Source organism: Dermacentor variabilis, chromosome 2, assembly GCF_050947875.1.
Source record: "Dermacentor variabilis isolate Ectoservices chromosome 2, ASM5094787v1, whole genome shotgun sequence".
Lineage (NCBI taxonomy): Eukaryota > Metazoa > Arthropoda > Arachnida > Ixodida > Ixodidae > Dermacentor > Dermacentor variabilis.
Genome location: NC_134569.1, coordinates 173,580,630 through 173,598,552, shown reverse-complemented (window position 1 = coordinate 173,598,552; position 17,923 = coordinate 173,580,630). Strand labels below are relative to the sequence as shown.

At 46.7% G+C, this 17,923-nt stretch overlaps 1 protein-coding gene across 2 annotated transcripts; it reads right to left on the bottom strand.

Moving 5' to 3' along the window:
- Positions 1–7,616: 7,616 nt before the first annotated feature.
- On the bottom strand, positions 7,617–16,761 carry LOC142571077 (carbohydrate sulfotransferase 5-like). Of its 2 annotated transcripts, none has more exons than XM_075679372.1 (4): positions 16,731–16,761; positions 11,329–11,427; positions 10,465–10,997; positions 7,617–8,237 (listed from the first exon to the last, which is right to left on the bottom strand). In XM_075679372.1, exons 2-4 carry the CDS (start codon positions 11,417–11,419, stop codon positions 7,740–7,742), a joined length of 1,122 nt encoding a protein of 373 aa, XP_075535487.1. In that variant the 5' UTR covers positions 11,420–11,427; positions 16,731–16,761; the 3' UTR covers positions 7,617–7,739. The 2 variants fall into 2 exon arrangements, with proteins under 2 accessions (XP_075535487.1, XP_075535486.1); XM_075679371.1 differs by having other exon boundaries at positions 10,465–11,000; positions 16,731–16,747.
- Positions 16,762–17,923: the final 1,162 nt, after the last annotated feature.

Sequence of the window (17,923 nt, the reverse complement as noted above, 5' to 3'; positions counted from 1 at the left end):
GTCAAATGAAAGACACTAACGAAGTTATTTGCTGATGTACTTTCGAACTGTCAGTGTAAGTGCAGATTCAATTATCACGAGCCACGGCTGGTGAGTAAGCCTATTGCAATCGCTCACTTACCACTATCCACCGTGAAGGATGTAAGAATGAATTTACGCTGAAATAATTTTAACACACAAGAGGAGCGTACCGAAGCGAAAATGAACAGCCTTATTACTTTGCCTGATTGGACGCAGAAGTTGGCCTTCCTTGGAGGTTTTCTTCGTTTCCTCAAAGGGAGCGACACTGCACGCGCCCGGCATTATGTATGCAGTGTATCTCTCCGTGTCCTCCGTTTCCCTTAGGCTATGCTTCGCCTTAACAAATACAAGTGTCTGGCTCTCTGATCCAATGGATACGGTGGGAAGGCGAGACAGATTGAACGATGTGTTCGCTCGGACGACCGGCGAACGTCCGGACGACCGCAGGTGGTGGTGTTGTGCACACCCGCCGAGGTGGGTGGTATGGGCAAAGAACTGCTGTTGCGAGAAGGTGCCCTGGATGGTACTGACGCGGCTGCTATGGCGCATCCAGACACAAGAAACGCTCTTCGAGTCGTCCTGTCTGCGCGATGCGGGCTGAGTACGCGCTCTCTGGTGCCGAAACGCCCGAACATTACCATGCGTGTACATTGTTTCCTTGCAGCGGGTAGGCCTGCTCTGCATATGCTTGTGCCGTGCATCCTTCACGCTCTGCTATTTATCGAGCTTGTGGCCCTTGTAAATTATCGACTAAATTGTGTAGGCATGCCAACCTAATTCATTTATGTTTAATAACACAGCATAAGTACGCGAGTTTCACAATTGATTTACTGAAGTAATAAATAATAACACGGTGGGAGTGATGCGAAACCCGCTAGGCGGCTGCCAAGCAGATCCCATGGAAACAGCTGTCTACGATCAAAGAGGTAATGTAGAACGAAAATGATGCAGATCATAAAGACCATCTGCCCTATTGACAGCAAGGAAGCACAGAGAGACGTGCAAGGGGAGCGAATAGCCCCTGCTTCGTTCGTATCTCCAAGTGCATGCTTCGATGTAGACTCTGCGCTAAGATACTAATAAGTATGGATTACCAACGAGCCCGCACCAACGATTTGATCCTATCCTTGCAATCAAATGTGTATCGCGCCTGGTAAGATCTGGTTAACAACACCACAAGAACGATCAGTGTAGCTCGTTGCATGTTTCAATAATCAATAAAAAAGGCATTATTTCTTCTGTTGTTGATCATGCATTTCGTCTTTCTTTTCGGGGGGAGGCAGGCATTGGTAAATATGTGATGCCTTTCAACTGACCTAAGTTTAGGTTATATAACGACAAAAGCAATCTCCCGCCGTTTGTAGCTCTTCCTTAAGCCTGCATTTTTCGACTGCGTTGTTTCGATGACAAGATGCAACATCTCGTCATCTAGCTTGCCTTTGAAGTTTTAAAACTGCCCTGAAAAGAGTACTTTTTTAACGCGGGAAGAAAACATAGCAGATCTGCTAAAGATGATCCTGTGAACACGTGAACCAAGTATTATTGCGCTGCATGCAGCAGGGAAATTGCAGTGTCCAAACACTTAAAAAGGTTACTTGCTCACAGCTTCGCAATGCCGTCATGCAGCGTTATCGCAAGCAGTGAAGCCTACAACAGGTACGGGCAAATTTCAGAATCGTGAAGGCACTCTGGGTAATACGAGCATGATTGCTCATTTGAGTCAATAATAATAAAAATAATAATTGGGGTTTTACGTGCCAAAACCACTTTCTGATTATGAGGCACGCCGTAGTGGAGGACTCCGGAAATTTAGACCACCTGGGGTTCTTTAACGCGCACCTAAATCTAAGTACACGAATGTTTTCGCATTTCGCCCCCATCGAAATGCGGCCGCCGTGGCCGGGATTCAATCCCGCGACCTCGTGCTCAGCAGCCTAACACCAACGCTTCTCCTTTTGAAAGTACACATATTAGAACAACAGCTATGTAATGCACGTACTCACAGTATTAAAATTCAAGAGTTCAAGGCAACTGTTGGAAATTCGAGTCGTACTGCTGACGTTGAGGTGGTCTAAACTGGCGGCGAGGTCTTCGTAATGATGTAGTGCATTACAGGCGGTGCGTTAATCTGGCCAGGCAGGTCGGGAGCGGCGTGTATACTTTACTGGCGTTCGTCAGCACCGTGGTCATGTTCCAGTACGTTCTGTTGCCTGTTGCCTGTTGCGACGGAGTGTTTTGTTGCCCTCGGTAAACACTTCGTACTATCTTGGATACACCTGCTTAACCACTTTCGCTTTCCGTGACCAAAACATTTTCTTCAGCCTAACAGTCTGCCCCTCTTACAGTGGTGGTAGAACCTGTCTTGAATATTCTTTTTGAACATGTTTCCACACTTTCGTTCTCTGCTGGTTGCTGAAATCATGAAGAGTGGATCTTAATTTCTTTCCTTGGAGTAGTTCTCCGGATGATCGTCCATCTTCTAAGGGGGTTGACTTGTAGCTAAGTAGTCCCAGCCAGAAATCTTCTCTTGCTTCTTTTATCTTCTTCAAAATTCTTTGAGCTACCTGCACGCCTTTCTCTGCAAGCCCGTAAGACCTGGGGAACTCCGGGCTTGAGGTGATATGTCTGAAGTCATATTTGCTTGTAAACCGAGAGAAGTCTCGGCTTCTGAACTGAGGTCCGTTGTCTGCACACACCCCATACGGGAAACTATATCTCGCAAATATGCCCCCCAGCTTGTCGAAGATGGTTGTCGCCGATGTGTCACGCAACTCCTCCACTTCTGGAAAGTTAGAAAGAGTGCCATACAGACAGATACGACCTTCCACCGTATTAGAATAGGTCGACACCGACCATATGCCATAGGTAATGCGGTGTACGTCTCATGATGAGTGGTTTGGTGGGTAGATTATATGCATCGAGTTTGCACACAGCACACCTCTGGATTATTTATGTGATATCTGCGTTAATGTTTGGCCGAAACATGAATCTTCTTGCCCTTGCTTTACATTTATTAAGGCTCATGTGACCATCATGCACTCGTGCCATCATCTCGCGTCTCATTGACACAGGCACGATCACTTTTGTACCTTTAAGTAGAATACCTTTTACAATTGATAGCTCGCCTGTGAAAGGTTTCAGCTCTACTTCAACTTTTTCACCATCGGGAACGGCGTGAATTTCGGCGAGTAAATAGGGATCCTTATCTTCGTTTAGCCGCTTCAACGTGACGTCGCTGACAAGAGCTGTAACCGCACTCACAGCGTGGATTTCCACATCGGCATCAGCGTCCGCATCGCCCTGGCCCGGCATCACGGCTGTGGCTCGCGAGAGCATGTCTGCCAAGATCAGTTCTTTTCCTGGAACGTATCGAAGGCCATAGTCATATTTGAGCAGACGCATAAAAAACATTTGTAGTCCCGGCGGCATATCAGCGATTGATTTTTGAGCTATAGCTATCAACGGCCGATGATCAGTTTCCAAGAAAATCTGTCGACCATAGATAAAAATATAATAATAATGTGCTTCTGGCAGCCGAAAGGCACTGATAATGCTTCCTTTTCGATCTGTGAATAACGCTGTTCCGCGTCAGTCAGCACCCTTGATGCGTACACCACAAGACGCCATTCACTTTCGCAACGCTGCATGAGAGCTGGACCCAAACCATTCACTGGTGCATCTGAAGTCACTTTCGGATCTTTCTGAGGGTAAAAGATAGCTAGCAGTGGCTGCTGGCCAAGGCTGTCGCAGATACTGTGCCATTCGTACGTGTGGGTTGGTGACCATGCAAATACTGCATCATGCTTGATTAGGCTGCGCAAAGAAGACGTCCTTTGCGACAAGGAGGGAAGGTACTTGGGAAAAGAATCGGCTGCAACCAGAAGACGCCGCACTCCCTGTTTATCGGCCGGAATGGCCATCTGTTTCATGCACTCGATCAGCCGTTGGCAGGGCTTTATGCCGTCTTTCGAGAAATATAACCCAGAAATTCGATTTCGCGAACACCAACCTTGAACTTCTCTGCGTTGAGCTTAAAACCAGCTTGCTTAGCAGCCTCGAGTATGGATCTCAACAGATGGTCATGTTGTTCCTGCGAGATTGTCCAAATCAAAATGTCATCTACATACACATTAACGCCCGGTAAGAAATCGAATATTTCGCTCCGAATCTTTTGAAATACTTCTGACGCTGACGCACTACCAGGGCATCCGCAAGAACCTATGCCTTCCGAAAGGAGTTGCAAAAATGCAGATTTTTGAAGTTTCTTCATCGAGAGGAATTTGATGAAAACCAGCTTTCACGTACAGTTGACTGAACACCTTTGCACTGGCCATTTCTGCCTCTATGGTCTCCCGCCTCGGCATTTCGTAATACTCCCGTTTTATGCTAGCGCTGATTATCCTGGGATCCATGCAAACCCTCAACTTCCCATCTTTTTTCTTGGCAATTACCAATGGTCTTACCCATTCAGTCGGTTCGTTGACCTTTGTCCCGATGCCCGCTTCCTCCATCCGCTTCTCCTCCATCCGCTTCTCCTCCATCCGCTTCAGCTCGTTGCGAAGTGGTTCCTTTAGGGCCAAAAGAACTCGTCGGCTGCTTGAACTACTGGGACAGCATCCGCAGACAGGACCATCTTGTAGTGTCGCTGTTCGCAGCCGGTACTTTCGAATAGCTCGCCGAATTCCTGCATTACTTGTTCAGAGTTGGTTGCTGCCACTGCGTCGATTGTCCTGGTAACTAGCTCGAGCATTTCACTTGCATTGAGCCCGAGCAGTGCCTGCCTTCCTTTCTTGGAGACCAAGAAATCCAAATGCTGGTGTCTGTGACCGATGACTACTTCTTTGGCTGATCACACCTAGGTGTTTGATGATGACCCCACCGTATGACCGCAAAGTGGTTGCTGCGTTTGACAGGCGACAATGGCCTCAGCTTCCTGTAGGTTGAATACGGTATGACGTTAGCTTGAGATCCCGTGTCGACTCTGAACTTGAGTACGCCGCCGCCAAGTCTCGCTATCACCATCCAATCACGCTCATTCTGTCTGTTACCGGTACACACATCTAAAATTTCAACGTCGCTGCCATCACCTGGAGCTCGCCTACGCGCGCCACTCTTCTGCAGCAAACAGCAAAGTGATTTCTTGCGTTACAGATTCTGCAAGTTTCGCCATCAGCTGGGCAGTCGCGCGGTTTATGTTCCGTTTGTTCCGTTTTTAGATGCTTGGTTGAGATCCGAGTGAGATCGACTGGATCTACTTTACTTTATCCGCCCATGCTTCGCATTGCAAAGCAGCTGGCCCTGGTGCCTTGCACCATGCCTTGCAGAGATGCCATGCCTTGCACAGTGTAAATGCCTTAACTCTGACTCGCACAGAGACGAAGCTTATTGCGGTAGGTGGAAAGGCACCAGCGGGGTACACTAATCGACGGCACGCGATGCACGGCTTAAAACTAGACAATTTCTCGTTCGCTCGCTGAGTGAGCACGCAGCCGCGGAGAAAGCTGCGAATGAGGTGTAGTGAGCAACTTCGTCGATGTTAATTGTCGGCGAATTGTCTGGGCATATCGCTCCTACTCTCGAGTTAAATTGATAATCGTAGACATTCCGCTAAATGCCAACATTCCTCCGCATCGTGGTGTGCAGCCAATGTCAAGACAATGCAGAGATGATAACGCGAGCTGGCTAACGTTGTCATTAATTTCATATTTATGTATCATACCCCCCAAAATCAAACAATACCGAGGGAAGCAGTGAAGGAAAAAATGCGTAATAAATTATTCCAGCTTATACAAGTTTAGCTAACACAAGTACCAAAGCCTAGCTTGTAGTAAAAAGCAAGAACGAAGCTGAAAATTATATATATATATATATATATATATATATATATATATATATATATATATATATATATATATATATATATATATATATATATATATATATATATATATATTGAGTGACAGATGCAAAAGGAAATGGACGGGCTTACGTAAGAATAATAACTGGGAACTTGCACAACCTCCGAAATCGCCTCAGATTTTTTGAAAAGCTAGTGGGGGGAGTCCCCTTGGAGAAGTGTGCCCTGATTATTTCCAAAATGAATTTCGCACCCTTTCAAATGAAATGTAGCTGCCTATTTATTGTCATTTCCCGAAGCTCCTGACGACAAATAGTTGTCAGCCCGAGTTTGCTCAGCAACAACTCCGCTCGCCGTTTCCAATGTACGGCTTCCCCTTAATCCTCAAGTTCACTTCGTCTTCTGGCTTATCGAGTCCGTACTATTTCGGAATTACAGCCAATTTTTTTTTCAGTGCGGTATTGTAATGTTTACATCAGCCTATACACAGATTCAGAATTTCTTGCCCTTTCGAGGCAATTCCTCTTCTCGCATCCGAGCTAACCGAGATAGTTTGCACGTCCACACGGTCCATAATGCGATAATTTGCAAGGTCAGAGCCGGGTATCAGCAACGACATTCGGAACAAGAAAGAAAAAAATATAAACGCCGAGTGATGTGCCATCGAGAGTACAAGGCCGTACTGTTAAGCGCCCTCCATCAACAAGCAACGAGAACCAAAGCTTAAAACACACACACATACACAAGCACACACGCACAAGCACGCACACACACAAACACGCACATACACACACACGCACACACACAAACACAACACTGTTTATTATAATGTGAAAACACACTTATTGAGCCCATAGCTCCCCCGCAAACTAACCCGACAGTTGGTGCCGCTGTTGCTAAAGGTGCCGAACATTCTCCCAGCCCTACGTCACGCAGGCCGCATACTTCAGGTCTTTCTTTTTATAGAGATCATTTTCTTGTGAAAAAAACCATGCATAGGCCCCTGCTATTTTTGCAGACGCACTACGTTGCTAAGGGTCGTTAGCAGTAAGATGTTCCTTGAGGCAATTTTCTCTCATGACTGAGTGTGCTAATCATACAACTTCTGTTAATTAACCTCAGGACCCATGTAAAGGCGAAATTAAAGCCGAGAAGGAGTGAATAGAAATGCGCACGTGGGCTCAACATAAATTCGAGGACTTTCGGGATATTTGTCTCCAAAATATCCTCAAAAATGCTTCGAAGTATCAGTTACAAACCTCCTGAAATATTACAGGCACACTTTTGGGAAACTCTGAAATGGGACGCTGGTTTTATAAGAAGACACTTTAAGGTCGCATGTCTCGAAATTAGTGCTAACCTAAAGATTTCTGCTCAGCAGACATTACGTTAATTCACCTCGGCTTCTACCTTTCATAAGAGCAAGTGCCCTAAGTTAGCAAAAAAAAAGTTAAGTAGCAACTTTTAGTTAATTATCAAAATTATTGCTCAGATGTTTTTCTTGCTAGTGTTCCCTTAACCGCGTAGCCCGTGAGCAGAAACAAGTGCCTGGATGTGAGATTTTTTTTTTATCGTTCGGATCAAAACAAACAACTGGTTTATCTGTGCTGCTTTAATGCTTACCTTAGCGTGTCGATGGCGCATCACTGCTCATAGTGCACATTTTTTTCATGTAAATGTGCGGCAGTCCCTGGAGTGTACATCGAACGCGTTATAGATCAAAGCATAGCCTCTCAGACCTTTATTATACTGCGAAGACACATTTTTCACTTAGCATTTTGAGCACTCTTGCACTGACGCCATCACCACTAGCTAGAGGAAGTAGTCACTGTTTCGCTAGGCTTTTTTTTGCAGATTTCGCTCATTTCGGCACGCTCTCGTAACCAAGCCTTTGAAGAACATCACTGCACGTCGTTTCTATTTCCCGGATCTTTTGCATCGACAACTTCTTCTTCCACATGTGCACAACCGCTTTCGGGTTTCTCTTCGTCGAGTGAGGGTTCCTCATTTCCGCTGCAGCTGCTACCGTGTGGGTTTCAATGTATTTCGAAACGGATGGTGCATAGTTTAGACCTAGCCTCCCGAACACCCGCATCGTCTCGTTCAGGGGGTCCGCGGCGAGGTCTTCGAAACGTATCTGGTACGTTCTGTTTATCTGCAGTCGAGGGGTGAGCTCCCGGAATGCATCCAAGTCTGATCGCATCTGGTCGCACAAGGCGGCCGCGCTATCGCAGGGCTCGTAGTCCGTGCACCAGGGAAGACCTCTTCTAGAAGAGTAGATGGCCCGCGGGTCTCGCACCAGGTGGACCACGCGAACAGACTGCGCAATGTCCGGGTTTCGCTCAATCCAAGATCCCACCTGCGACAAATAAATTTACGTAAGCTATACCTGAACAAACGTAGCTTGTTTAGCCAGGGTAGCCAGCCAGCCAGGGAAAACAAGCAGTTTTCAAAACATTTCTGGTTCAGCTCCGTGGAACTTCCAGGAAGACGAAGCCGTTTAACGGAAACATTAAGGCTTGCAATAGCCTGCAAATACTCGTGATCCTCCAGCTGGTACCGGCTTTGGTACGCTTTCAAAACGTTTGACGAACCAGCTCCAATCCTTCGTGCAAAAGATATATATGTACATATGGTAGAGTCTTGAAGCGTGATTTTAATCTTTCGACACACCTAGAATATGTATGTACAGTTTACTACGGGAGAAAATACTAACACAATTAAATTTTGAAATGCGTGGATATAAATGTTTTGGGGTACCGAACATAGGTCTGCCAGTATGCAGGGGAAGCTAGAATAAAGCTCCATAACAATGGCAATGGGAATGCTATACTGCTTTTCGCAGCAAGCCATTCTTTTCACAGTAAAGCACCTGAAAGATACACTGAAACTGCTGCACATCATTTCACCGCAGCTCGCGAAGTCAACGCATTCAATCTACGGGCTTTCATGCAACTACACTGCCCACCGCGGGAGAATCGGTTCTTCTAGGGAAAGGAGGAAAGGCTGGCACTGTCTTCTGCAACCCTTGCGGGAGCACGGCTCAGCACCAGCAGGGGAGTTGAAAATGGGAGTGAAGGAGATAGAAGGAGGGAGAAAGTTGGAGAGTCACCATGGCAGCAGCGGAGCAGCCCGGCCGGGAACGCCCAGTGGCTTCGACTGGAGGAGTGGACTGGTGATAGACTATAGGAGGTGGTCTATCACCAGTCCACTTCTCCGGTCGAAGAACTACTCACAGAGATAGGTCATGTCCTCCTCTCTGACGCTATTAATGCGCGACTAGCAGCGTGCAGCTCTACTGACTGCATCATTAGCGGGGTATCAGCCATAGACTAATGGTCTAACGGATCGGTTGAAGGGGATTCTCTGTGACTGGCTCACACTGTACGACTCATCCGACCATTTCAATGGGGAAGACAGCTTTCGTTTTGTCACGCACGAGTAAAACACCGCCACTCAAAAGAACCCCACGTGTTCCTCACAGTTTTCTGTTTTTTGATGGACACCATACTTCGGTATCAGCCGGACGTCCGTAAATTTAGGCCTTTCAGATAATTCTCATTATGCAGAATTTTGCCGTCAACTAGCTCACTCCTTCGCGACACATACCGAAGGCCTCCAAAAAGATGCCTTCGGCATGGTAAAAAGATGCCGCGACCACGATCAGGCTGCAGAGATCTTCGCCGTGTACTATACTATCTGGATGACATTCTACTCTCCAGAACACGCTCAGAAGCTTCCTGCGAAATATCTGGCTCCGTTCCAATTCATTCAGTTTACAGCGCCTGTGAACTATGTGGCCGAACCGGTGACCTCATAGTCGGACAAACGCTGTCGTGGCTGCCGGTGGTTCACATCAGCCGCCAAAAGCCGTACCACGATCCTCTCACCATGTCATTACCTTAAGTCGCCAGAATGGCTCATTTTAGCAGCCACGGAATTGTAGTAGAAAAGATGATGGGAATCTGTGGGCACTTCCCTCATTTTGGCGCGAGACACGAGCTCGTGTTCTTGATGCAAGCAGTTACAACTGCTCCTTCAGAGATTGCTTCGATCTTCTTCAAGAGCTTTAATCTATGTCCCTCTCATAACTGGAATTAGGAGCAAAAACGAAGCTGGGAAGCACAAGTATTGCGTAGGTCAGGCCTATTGAAGGTAAAGTTGCCTATTAGCTGTACGGTGGTCTATTAGAGTTACAGAACCAAGTGGGGTGATGAAATTAGAAAATTTGTTGGCATAACATGGAATCAGCTATCGCAAGACTGGGGCAACTGTGGATCACTAGGAGAGGTCTTAGTTCTGCAGTTGACATCAATAGGTGGCCGATGATAATGACGATGCGTCAAGATTGTTCTTGCTTTTGTGTGCTAAATGTTTTGATGGAAATATTTAAGTTGTATTGCCCATTCTGACCAGGCCTGACGAAGACTGGTATTACTGTATACGTAAATAAGTAAGTAAATAAATAAATAAATAAATAAATAAATGAATACATAAATAAATAAATAAATAAATAAATGAATAAATAAATAAATAAATAAATAAATAAATAAATAAATAAATGTCTGGTATGTGAAAACTCTGACCTGACTGACGCGCAGTCTTGTGAACTTGAAAACTTGCGTTTCGGCTCTTGAACAGAGAGCAGAGAGGTGACTTGGGGAGGAGCAAGACTCTCCACCTTCGCAGAGATCGGCCAGGAAGTGGTTGAACTTGTAGTAAGGGGTGTTCTCCAGCCACACCGTGTAGAGCGGCTCGAAGCGGCACCTGACAAGCTCGTCTATCAGACGGAAAGCGTGGCTCTGTCTTCCTGGTCGTATGCTGCCGCTGACAGTGAACGGGATAAGAGGCTCAAAGTGGAAAAATGTCCGTGGCGCAGAAGACAGCAATTCGCCAACAAAGGATGACCCAGACCGGTAATAGGCGACGATCACCACTATTTTCACATCCGTTGTTGGAACGACGGGATATCTTTCGAGCGCCGCCTTAAACGCCGCGGGGAGAAGCCTTTCTAAAGTAGAATCACTGGTATCCACTAACGCCATAGTATGTGCGTTGACCACAGCGGGAGCTTCGGTTGTACGTACAGTTTCCGTGCGGGAACTTCTTTCTGGCAAATCTGCTAAAAGAAGAAAGCAAGTTTTACATTCTCACGTAAAACAAAAGGAAGATGCGAGTGCAGGGACCTGATATATATGACGTTTTCATTCTCAACTACATTTGTTTCTCGACATTGTGCTTAGCATAGCTTAGGCTCTTTTGACCGCATTATTGTTTCTATGATTATATGAAAGACGTGAGTTAGCAAAGAGCCGATAGGACATATGACTTAAGAAGTCAAATCAATTTTAAGCGGGTAGATTGGTTTTCGACTGTAGTCATGCGAACATACTCATGCGGCTGTGTTTTCGCCACAAAGTGATAATATACCGAGTTCTCGTGTTACTTACATAGCTGCAAAGCGTTCCATGTATATAATACGCTGCACCTCAGGAGGAATAAGCTGGCTAATAGTAAAGCGAAACATGTTTTCTTTCGCATTGATAGTTCTGCAACGAAAAAAAGACACAGTTATTCATCAGGCACTGCGGCTCACATTGGCCATCGTGTGCGTGTACTTGAGAAGTTGTCGCTAGCGTCCTGTTTCCAAAATTGTAATGAAGTATACAAGACACACATCGTCCGAGCCGGCACATGTGATCACCACTACTCATTCTTACGTTACAAGGAGTCCCAGATTTTTTTTATTATAAATTTGCATGACACAGCGAAGGGGTTACTACCGTCAGTCCAACGACTGCGACAGCGGCGAATTGGCCAGAGGCATACGAAGTCCTTGCTTCTATCACCGCTCCTGGTGGATGTTCCATCCTTGCATATAGCAGTAATATTTGAATAGACGCTCTGTTCGTAAGCACTTTTTTGGTAGAAGTAAGGGGTATACCTGCCCCTGCGTGCCCGCTCCGTCTTCGTCGCTCTGCGATGAACTACCTAGCGACGCCGGCACAGCGGCCACAGGCTCATGCGATACATTTTTACCAACGAGACACGGGAACCTTTTCTGGCACGGATGGTATAGATGTGGAAAACTGGATCTGCATGTACGAGCACGTCAGCGACCACTACAGCTGGGGACCCCAGACTGATTTTAGCCAACGTGATATTCTGCCTAAAAACAATGGCATGTGTTTGGCCCCGGACGCATGAAGATCTTACAAGCTTGGACGCTTTCAAGGCGAAGCTGCGTGAGTTGTTCGCCAGACCATTTGGTCATCGGCAGGCCGCTAAATATTAGTTGGGATCCCGCGTGCAGACGGCCACTGAATCGTACGTTTGTTACATGTAGGTCGTGCTGGGCCTTGTTCGAAAAGCTGCCACAAGATGACCGAATCTTACAAGAGAGAGAGAGAGAGAAAAAGCAAAGGCGAGGAGGTTAACCAAATCCGCGTTTTCGGTTTGCTGCAATGCACTGGAGTGGGGGATATAGCAGTTGTAAAGACGCCAAAAAGCGATAAGAAAAAGAAAGATCGAGAAAGAAAAAAAAGGAAAAAGAATAGAAATGCAGGCAACAGAAAAGGCGTTCCAATCACAGGTGTTCACAGAGGCGAATCAAGAAGCGCAGTACTGATTGCGTGGCCTTCTGATGTGATGTTAAGTCGCGTTGATCTTTCAAAATTCCTTTTGCAACAGAGGCTGGTCATCCAACTAGTTCAGCGCGAATGAAATCGATTGTCTCTGCAACCTGTACTGTGGGCACTGACAATGAACACACGCTCCAGTGTCGGCCACCCCTATGCGCAACGCATAGGCATTGGTAAACGCGACGCCCAACTATGGCCTACACAACAGGCTGGCCTTTCTTCAGCGAAGTTTTGGTAGAAGTCCGAGGCTCAAGGTTAGAAGGATGAGGGTTTGGGCTAGCTGGTTTTCGAATTTAGGCTGTGCGGCTGAACTCAAAGTGGTACAGCGGACAGAGAAAAAACGATGACAAGCGCTTACTTCCAAATGAAACTTTATTGTCTGATACAAGGTGTTACATAGAATAAAGAAAGAGAAAACGAGATAAGCACAACGTATATTAAATAATGAAACAAACAATAAAGATATAAAAATTAAACAACTATATGAAGGTACCACTGTTCGCTCTGCCATTGCCTAAGAATGCCAACTACCTTCTTAATAAGTCCAGAAATGGCCTATTTATGCATGGGAATTCTTCACGTGCCATGCTAGCCGTCTCAACGATGATGCACGTTCGATCATCCCTGTGTGTGAAGGTTACTTTTGTTTTTCCAAACAGAAGGGTACATCCGCATGCGCTGTAATGCCGGGCTAAAAAGCTTCCTTTCCATTCATAATATTATTCCCTTGCTCACCCAGACGATCGTTCAGACACATGCCTGTGTGACCTACGTCGCAGGCGCAGCAGTTCAAGGGGATTCTGTACGCGACCCCCTACACACAATCCACTTAACGGTTGTGCTGTTTGAATTCATCTGGGTTTTTGTTTATTGATAGGGAGGCCTCTTTTTGATACCCAACAAAGTTTGTGTGTAGCAGGAAACACTACACGTACACTAACCCGCTCACCGGTGATGGCCTATGTTTGATTTTTTTTCATCTTTATTCTTTTTTCTATTATTTGACGTATGTATTTTTCATGTCGTTTTTTGCTCTGTGTTTTCTATATAAGACATTGTATCAGGCAATGAAATTTCAGTTGGCAGTAAGAACTTACCCTCGTATTACGTATGTCGCCTGCCCCAGTTTGCACTGCACCAACATGCTTAGGTGTGAATCGCGGATGTATAAACAGACGTGCATAAAATGTGGTTCATTCTACTCTGACGTTATGCTTTGGTGTGCAAGTAGGCGGAGCATCCTGGCAGCATCTGTCCTAGACAGCGGGAACGATACGCCGTTGTCTGCTACAATACCTGAACGAGCAGTCTGATTGGTGCGTTCATTGCCAAATATGCCACAGTGAGTTGGTAGCCACTGAAAAATTATTTGACGTAGTTTCTTAGGTGGTGTATGGCCTATGCGATTTCAAATACCAACTGTTCATGCGGCCCGCGTCCTAAGGGTGACAATAAACCCTGCAGTGCCGTCTTCGAGTCGCTGAAAATCGGACTATTTCTGTCTTGGTTGATCATCAATAACTTGTAGTGAGAGCCAAAGCGCTGCGAGTTCTGCTGTCGTCAACGTTGTCGAGTGAGATATTTTCAACTTGATAGTGATACCTTTTAATGGAAAGACGACAGCTGCAGCATTACTCTTCTTCAGGACGGATACATCAATATGTATGAATCTTACAAGTTTTCGCACGCCTTGAAGGGAATAACCAACGACGCGTTTCATCTAGTTCACCTCAAGGAATGTGCGACTATGGACGCAATAGTTAATGACTGCCAGAGCTTTGAACTAGCGAAGAGTCGCCGCATCACCCGCCAGTTCCTTCGGCTGCCTACACCGCCGCGACATCCTCATGCGAGAACGAGCCAATTCCTACGCAGTCTACGACAACGCGGGAAGATGTAACTCACATTGCCCGCCGCTAAGAAGAAGCGATTGTTCCTACAGCTGTTCTTCCAGACGTTCAATTAGCGGACCTGCCCACCATGTCTCTCATACAAGTAGTCGTCCGCAACGAGTTTGCAATCCGCAGCCGGGTCTAACCGTGCACCCGAAGGTACTTCTGCAATGCCACTTACAACTAGGTATACCCTCCGCGCTAGATACACGGCTGACTGGAGGAGGGCAGGCGACCTACCGATATGTTTCCACTGCACTGGCGTTGGACACATTGCCCGTCAATGCCGCCGTCGCTGGTCGCCGCCTTCAAACAAGAGCACTGGATCTTGCCGCCGTTCGGAAGGCAACATTCGACGCTTTTTTCTTTGATCTGATCCACTGGCTTCCGATGCCTGCGTTCCACACTGCAGGTTTACCCGTTCACTCTCGTAAGAGACCGTCGATCTCTACCACCCGAGTATTTATTGCTGGCCATCAGACCACTCTTTTGTTTGCCGTGCTTGTGCAGTGTCCTCATGACGGGGTCCTCGGCCTTCTTTAACTGGAACTTCAACTGTTCTTCAACTGGAACTCCCACTTGGCGCCCACGTAATATTCGAGTCTCACAGCCGCTTCTGTTCAGTAGAGTTTGTCAGTCAGCCACCACAAGCCGCAACGTACGTCCCGTGAAATCCCTCTCCTACGGTCCGCGATGGTGAATACGCTGTTTCTCCTGTTCTCGACTTGGTCCTGACGCACTCTGCCGTCAGCCCGCGTACTATGGTCACCCTACGTGGAAACAAAGCCTGCCTGTCTCTTTTGAACTCTGGACTATGTACCCATGTGCTACCTGCCATTGTCACGGTTACCACCGTGTATTTGTTGCAGGAAGGCGATATTTCGGTGTCAGCCTTCGACGATCCTCGGAGCGGTGCAGGCTCTCTCACAGCCATCGCGCCGCTATGTGTCGATTTTGAAAAATAAATGACATCTGCAGACATCCCTCTTGCAAGTTCGACATCAGGGAAGAGGTGCGTCACCGTCGCGACCGAGTACGCTGCGCGGTAGGCCATTACCCGTGTCTTGCCAACAAGCTGCGCTACTGATGTTGTCGACATTCTTCTTTATTACATCATCGTACATCATTTGCTCCTCGACAGCTCCAGACGCGAGGTCAGGAGCTGGCGTATCAGGAGCTGGCGTATCTCGCGTCATCGAGGACATCCTTCGTTCATGCTCTGCCTGCCACAAGATCACAACCGGTTATCACCCCCAAACGAGTGGACTCACTGAACGCCTGAACAAAACTCTCACCGATATGCTTTAAATGTACGCTTCCGCCGACCAACGCCATTGGGACGTTAATTTGCGGCGTGCACGTCACTTTCGAATACAAATTGTCCAAGCATGGTAGCACAGGCTAAGATCATTTTATTTCCTCTGTGGATGCAAAACCTCTTCTGCCTCTCGATATTTTGCTTCCCACTTCTCTAAGCTCATCCACTGCGTACGTTTGCAATGCCATAATGTGCGGCGGTACAGCTCGCCAGATAGGTCATGAACGACTCACAGTGTCCCAGGCGTCCCAAGGAGCCGTGTATCACCATCGTCACAGAGGCGTTTGTTACTCCCCAGGCTCCCTCGTGCTACTATTGTCTCCGTCCCGCCGTATCGGTCTCTCCGAAAAGTTATGATCCCGATACGGCGATGCTTACAGCGTGTTATGTCAAATCACCGAGGTTACATAGAACATTGAGCCAGTCGTCGAGCCAGCGCCGTTTACGCCGCCGCGCTCTACTGTCGTGCTGGTTGTGTGGCTTAAGCCATACATGATGGGCCTCTCTGTTTTGTCCTAACAAGAGCCGAGACGGCACTTTCGCCCAGAGGGAGGGGATACTGCCACGACACAATGAAGGGGCTGCTACTGTGGGCCAGACGACAACAAGAGCGACGAAGTGGCGAGAGGCATGTGAACGCCATGCATTCGTCACCGCTGCATGTGGCTGTTCTAACCTTGCACATAGTAATAAGTTGCAAATATACATTATTTCCATACCAATAGGTTAACACAGATTAAGGAAGAATGTATTGGGAAGTGAAAAAACTGGACGGACTTCTCCGTTCACCACATTAATCTTATCCGTTGACTGGGAGCCAAAAAACTTCGTTTAGTAAGACCAGGAATTTTCCCTAAGTGGACGCATTCACACCGACCGGTTAATAATTTTGTGTGGCGTGTCTACTGTGGGGTCCCTGGTCTAGAGAAAGGATGGGCAGTTGAGCACAAACCGTACTTTTTCATGTGTATTACTCGGAGAGTTTTAGCAAATTAACTTACCCAATATTTAAGACGATGAGCAAAACGTGAACAAGGTGAATGCAGGAGCCAACGTTTCTACAAGTGGACTTGTCTTCTTCAAGGCGACATATGCTTTCCTCGCCACAGTATATATAGGTGGGGCTCTTCTAAAGGGGAGGGGGTGTGAGGCAGGAGCGCGTGGAAACGAGGGAAAGTGTGTTAGCGTGTCGAATTATTAAAGGAACGCTGTGTACAAGGTCAAAGCCAGGGCCCCCCCTCCCCTCACCCCAGTCTGTCAACCCACGCGCGTTAGCCGGCGTGTCAAGGGCGTCTGACACGCCAGCTGACAAAACAAAAAAAAGAAGAAGAAAAAGAAGGGAAGAAAAAGGAAAAGGGGGGGGGGACACACACCAAGAAATCAAACTTAGCGTTATTGCCTATAGCTTGAGGTTTAGCATAGCGAATAGATTCTAAAGCTCCCTGTGAAACGTTTATGCCTATTGGTTGCAATGTCTTGAACTTATGGATAAGGTATGATTCTCTGTAATTTCTTTCTCGTTCAGAACGGAAATTTGACTGTAAGATGTAGAGTTTAAGTTCATCAAAGTTATGACCTGGTTGGTTGAAATGCTCGGCGACGGCTTTGGGAAGCTTTTTAGCTGTGTCCGCGCGATGTCCGTTTAATCTGACGTTCATTGATTGTCCTGTTTCACCGATATATTGTTTCTTACAGAAGGAACATTCACGCATATAAATCACATCCGAACTTGTGCAAGGGAAGCTAGATTTGACTTCATGTGTATAATTACTTGCGGTGCTTTTAATTTTAATCTCACTTTGAAGGTGCCTGAAGGTTTTGCACCTAGGGCGACAACATGCTTTTATTACGGGGGAATGCTGCTGGCTGACTTTAGCGTGCACTAACATGTCTTTAATGTTCTTGTTTCGGCGATAGGTAACCCTGGGTACATCCGGGAACGCTTTTCGCAGACGCTCGTTACTTGATAATATTGGGTGGTATTTTCTTAGGATGTTGTTTATGTTTGGGAGTGCATTAGAATATTTTGTTATAAAGGCCGGCGGTCTGTCAGATTCTAATGTGGGCTGTCTCTTCGCCAATTCCGACTGTCTCTCCAATCTTGACGCGGTATCATAAGCTCTATCGAGAGCAACTTGGGGATAGTTCCTTTCTGCTAGCGTTGATCTAAGGTCATTTAGGTGGTGGATATAAT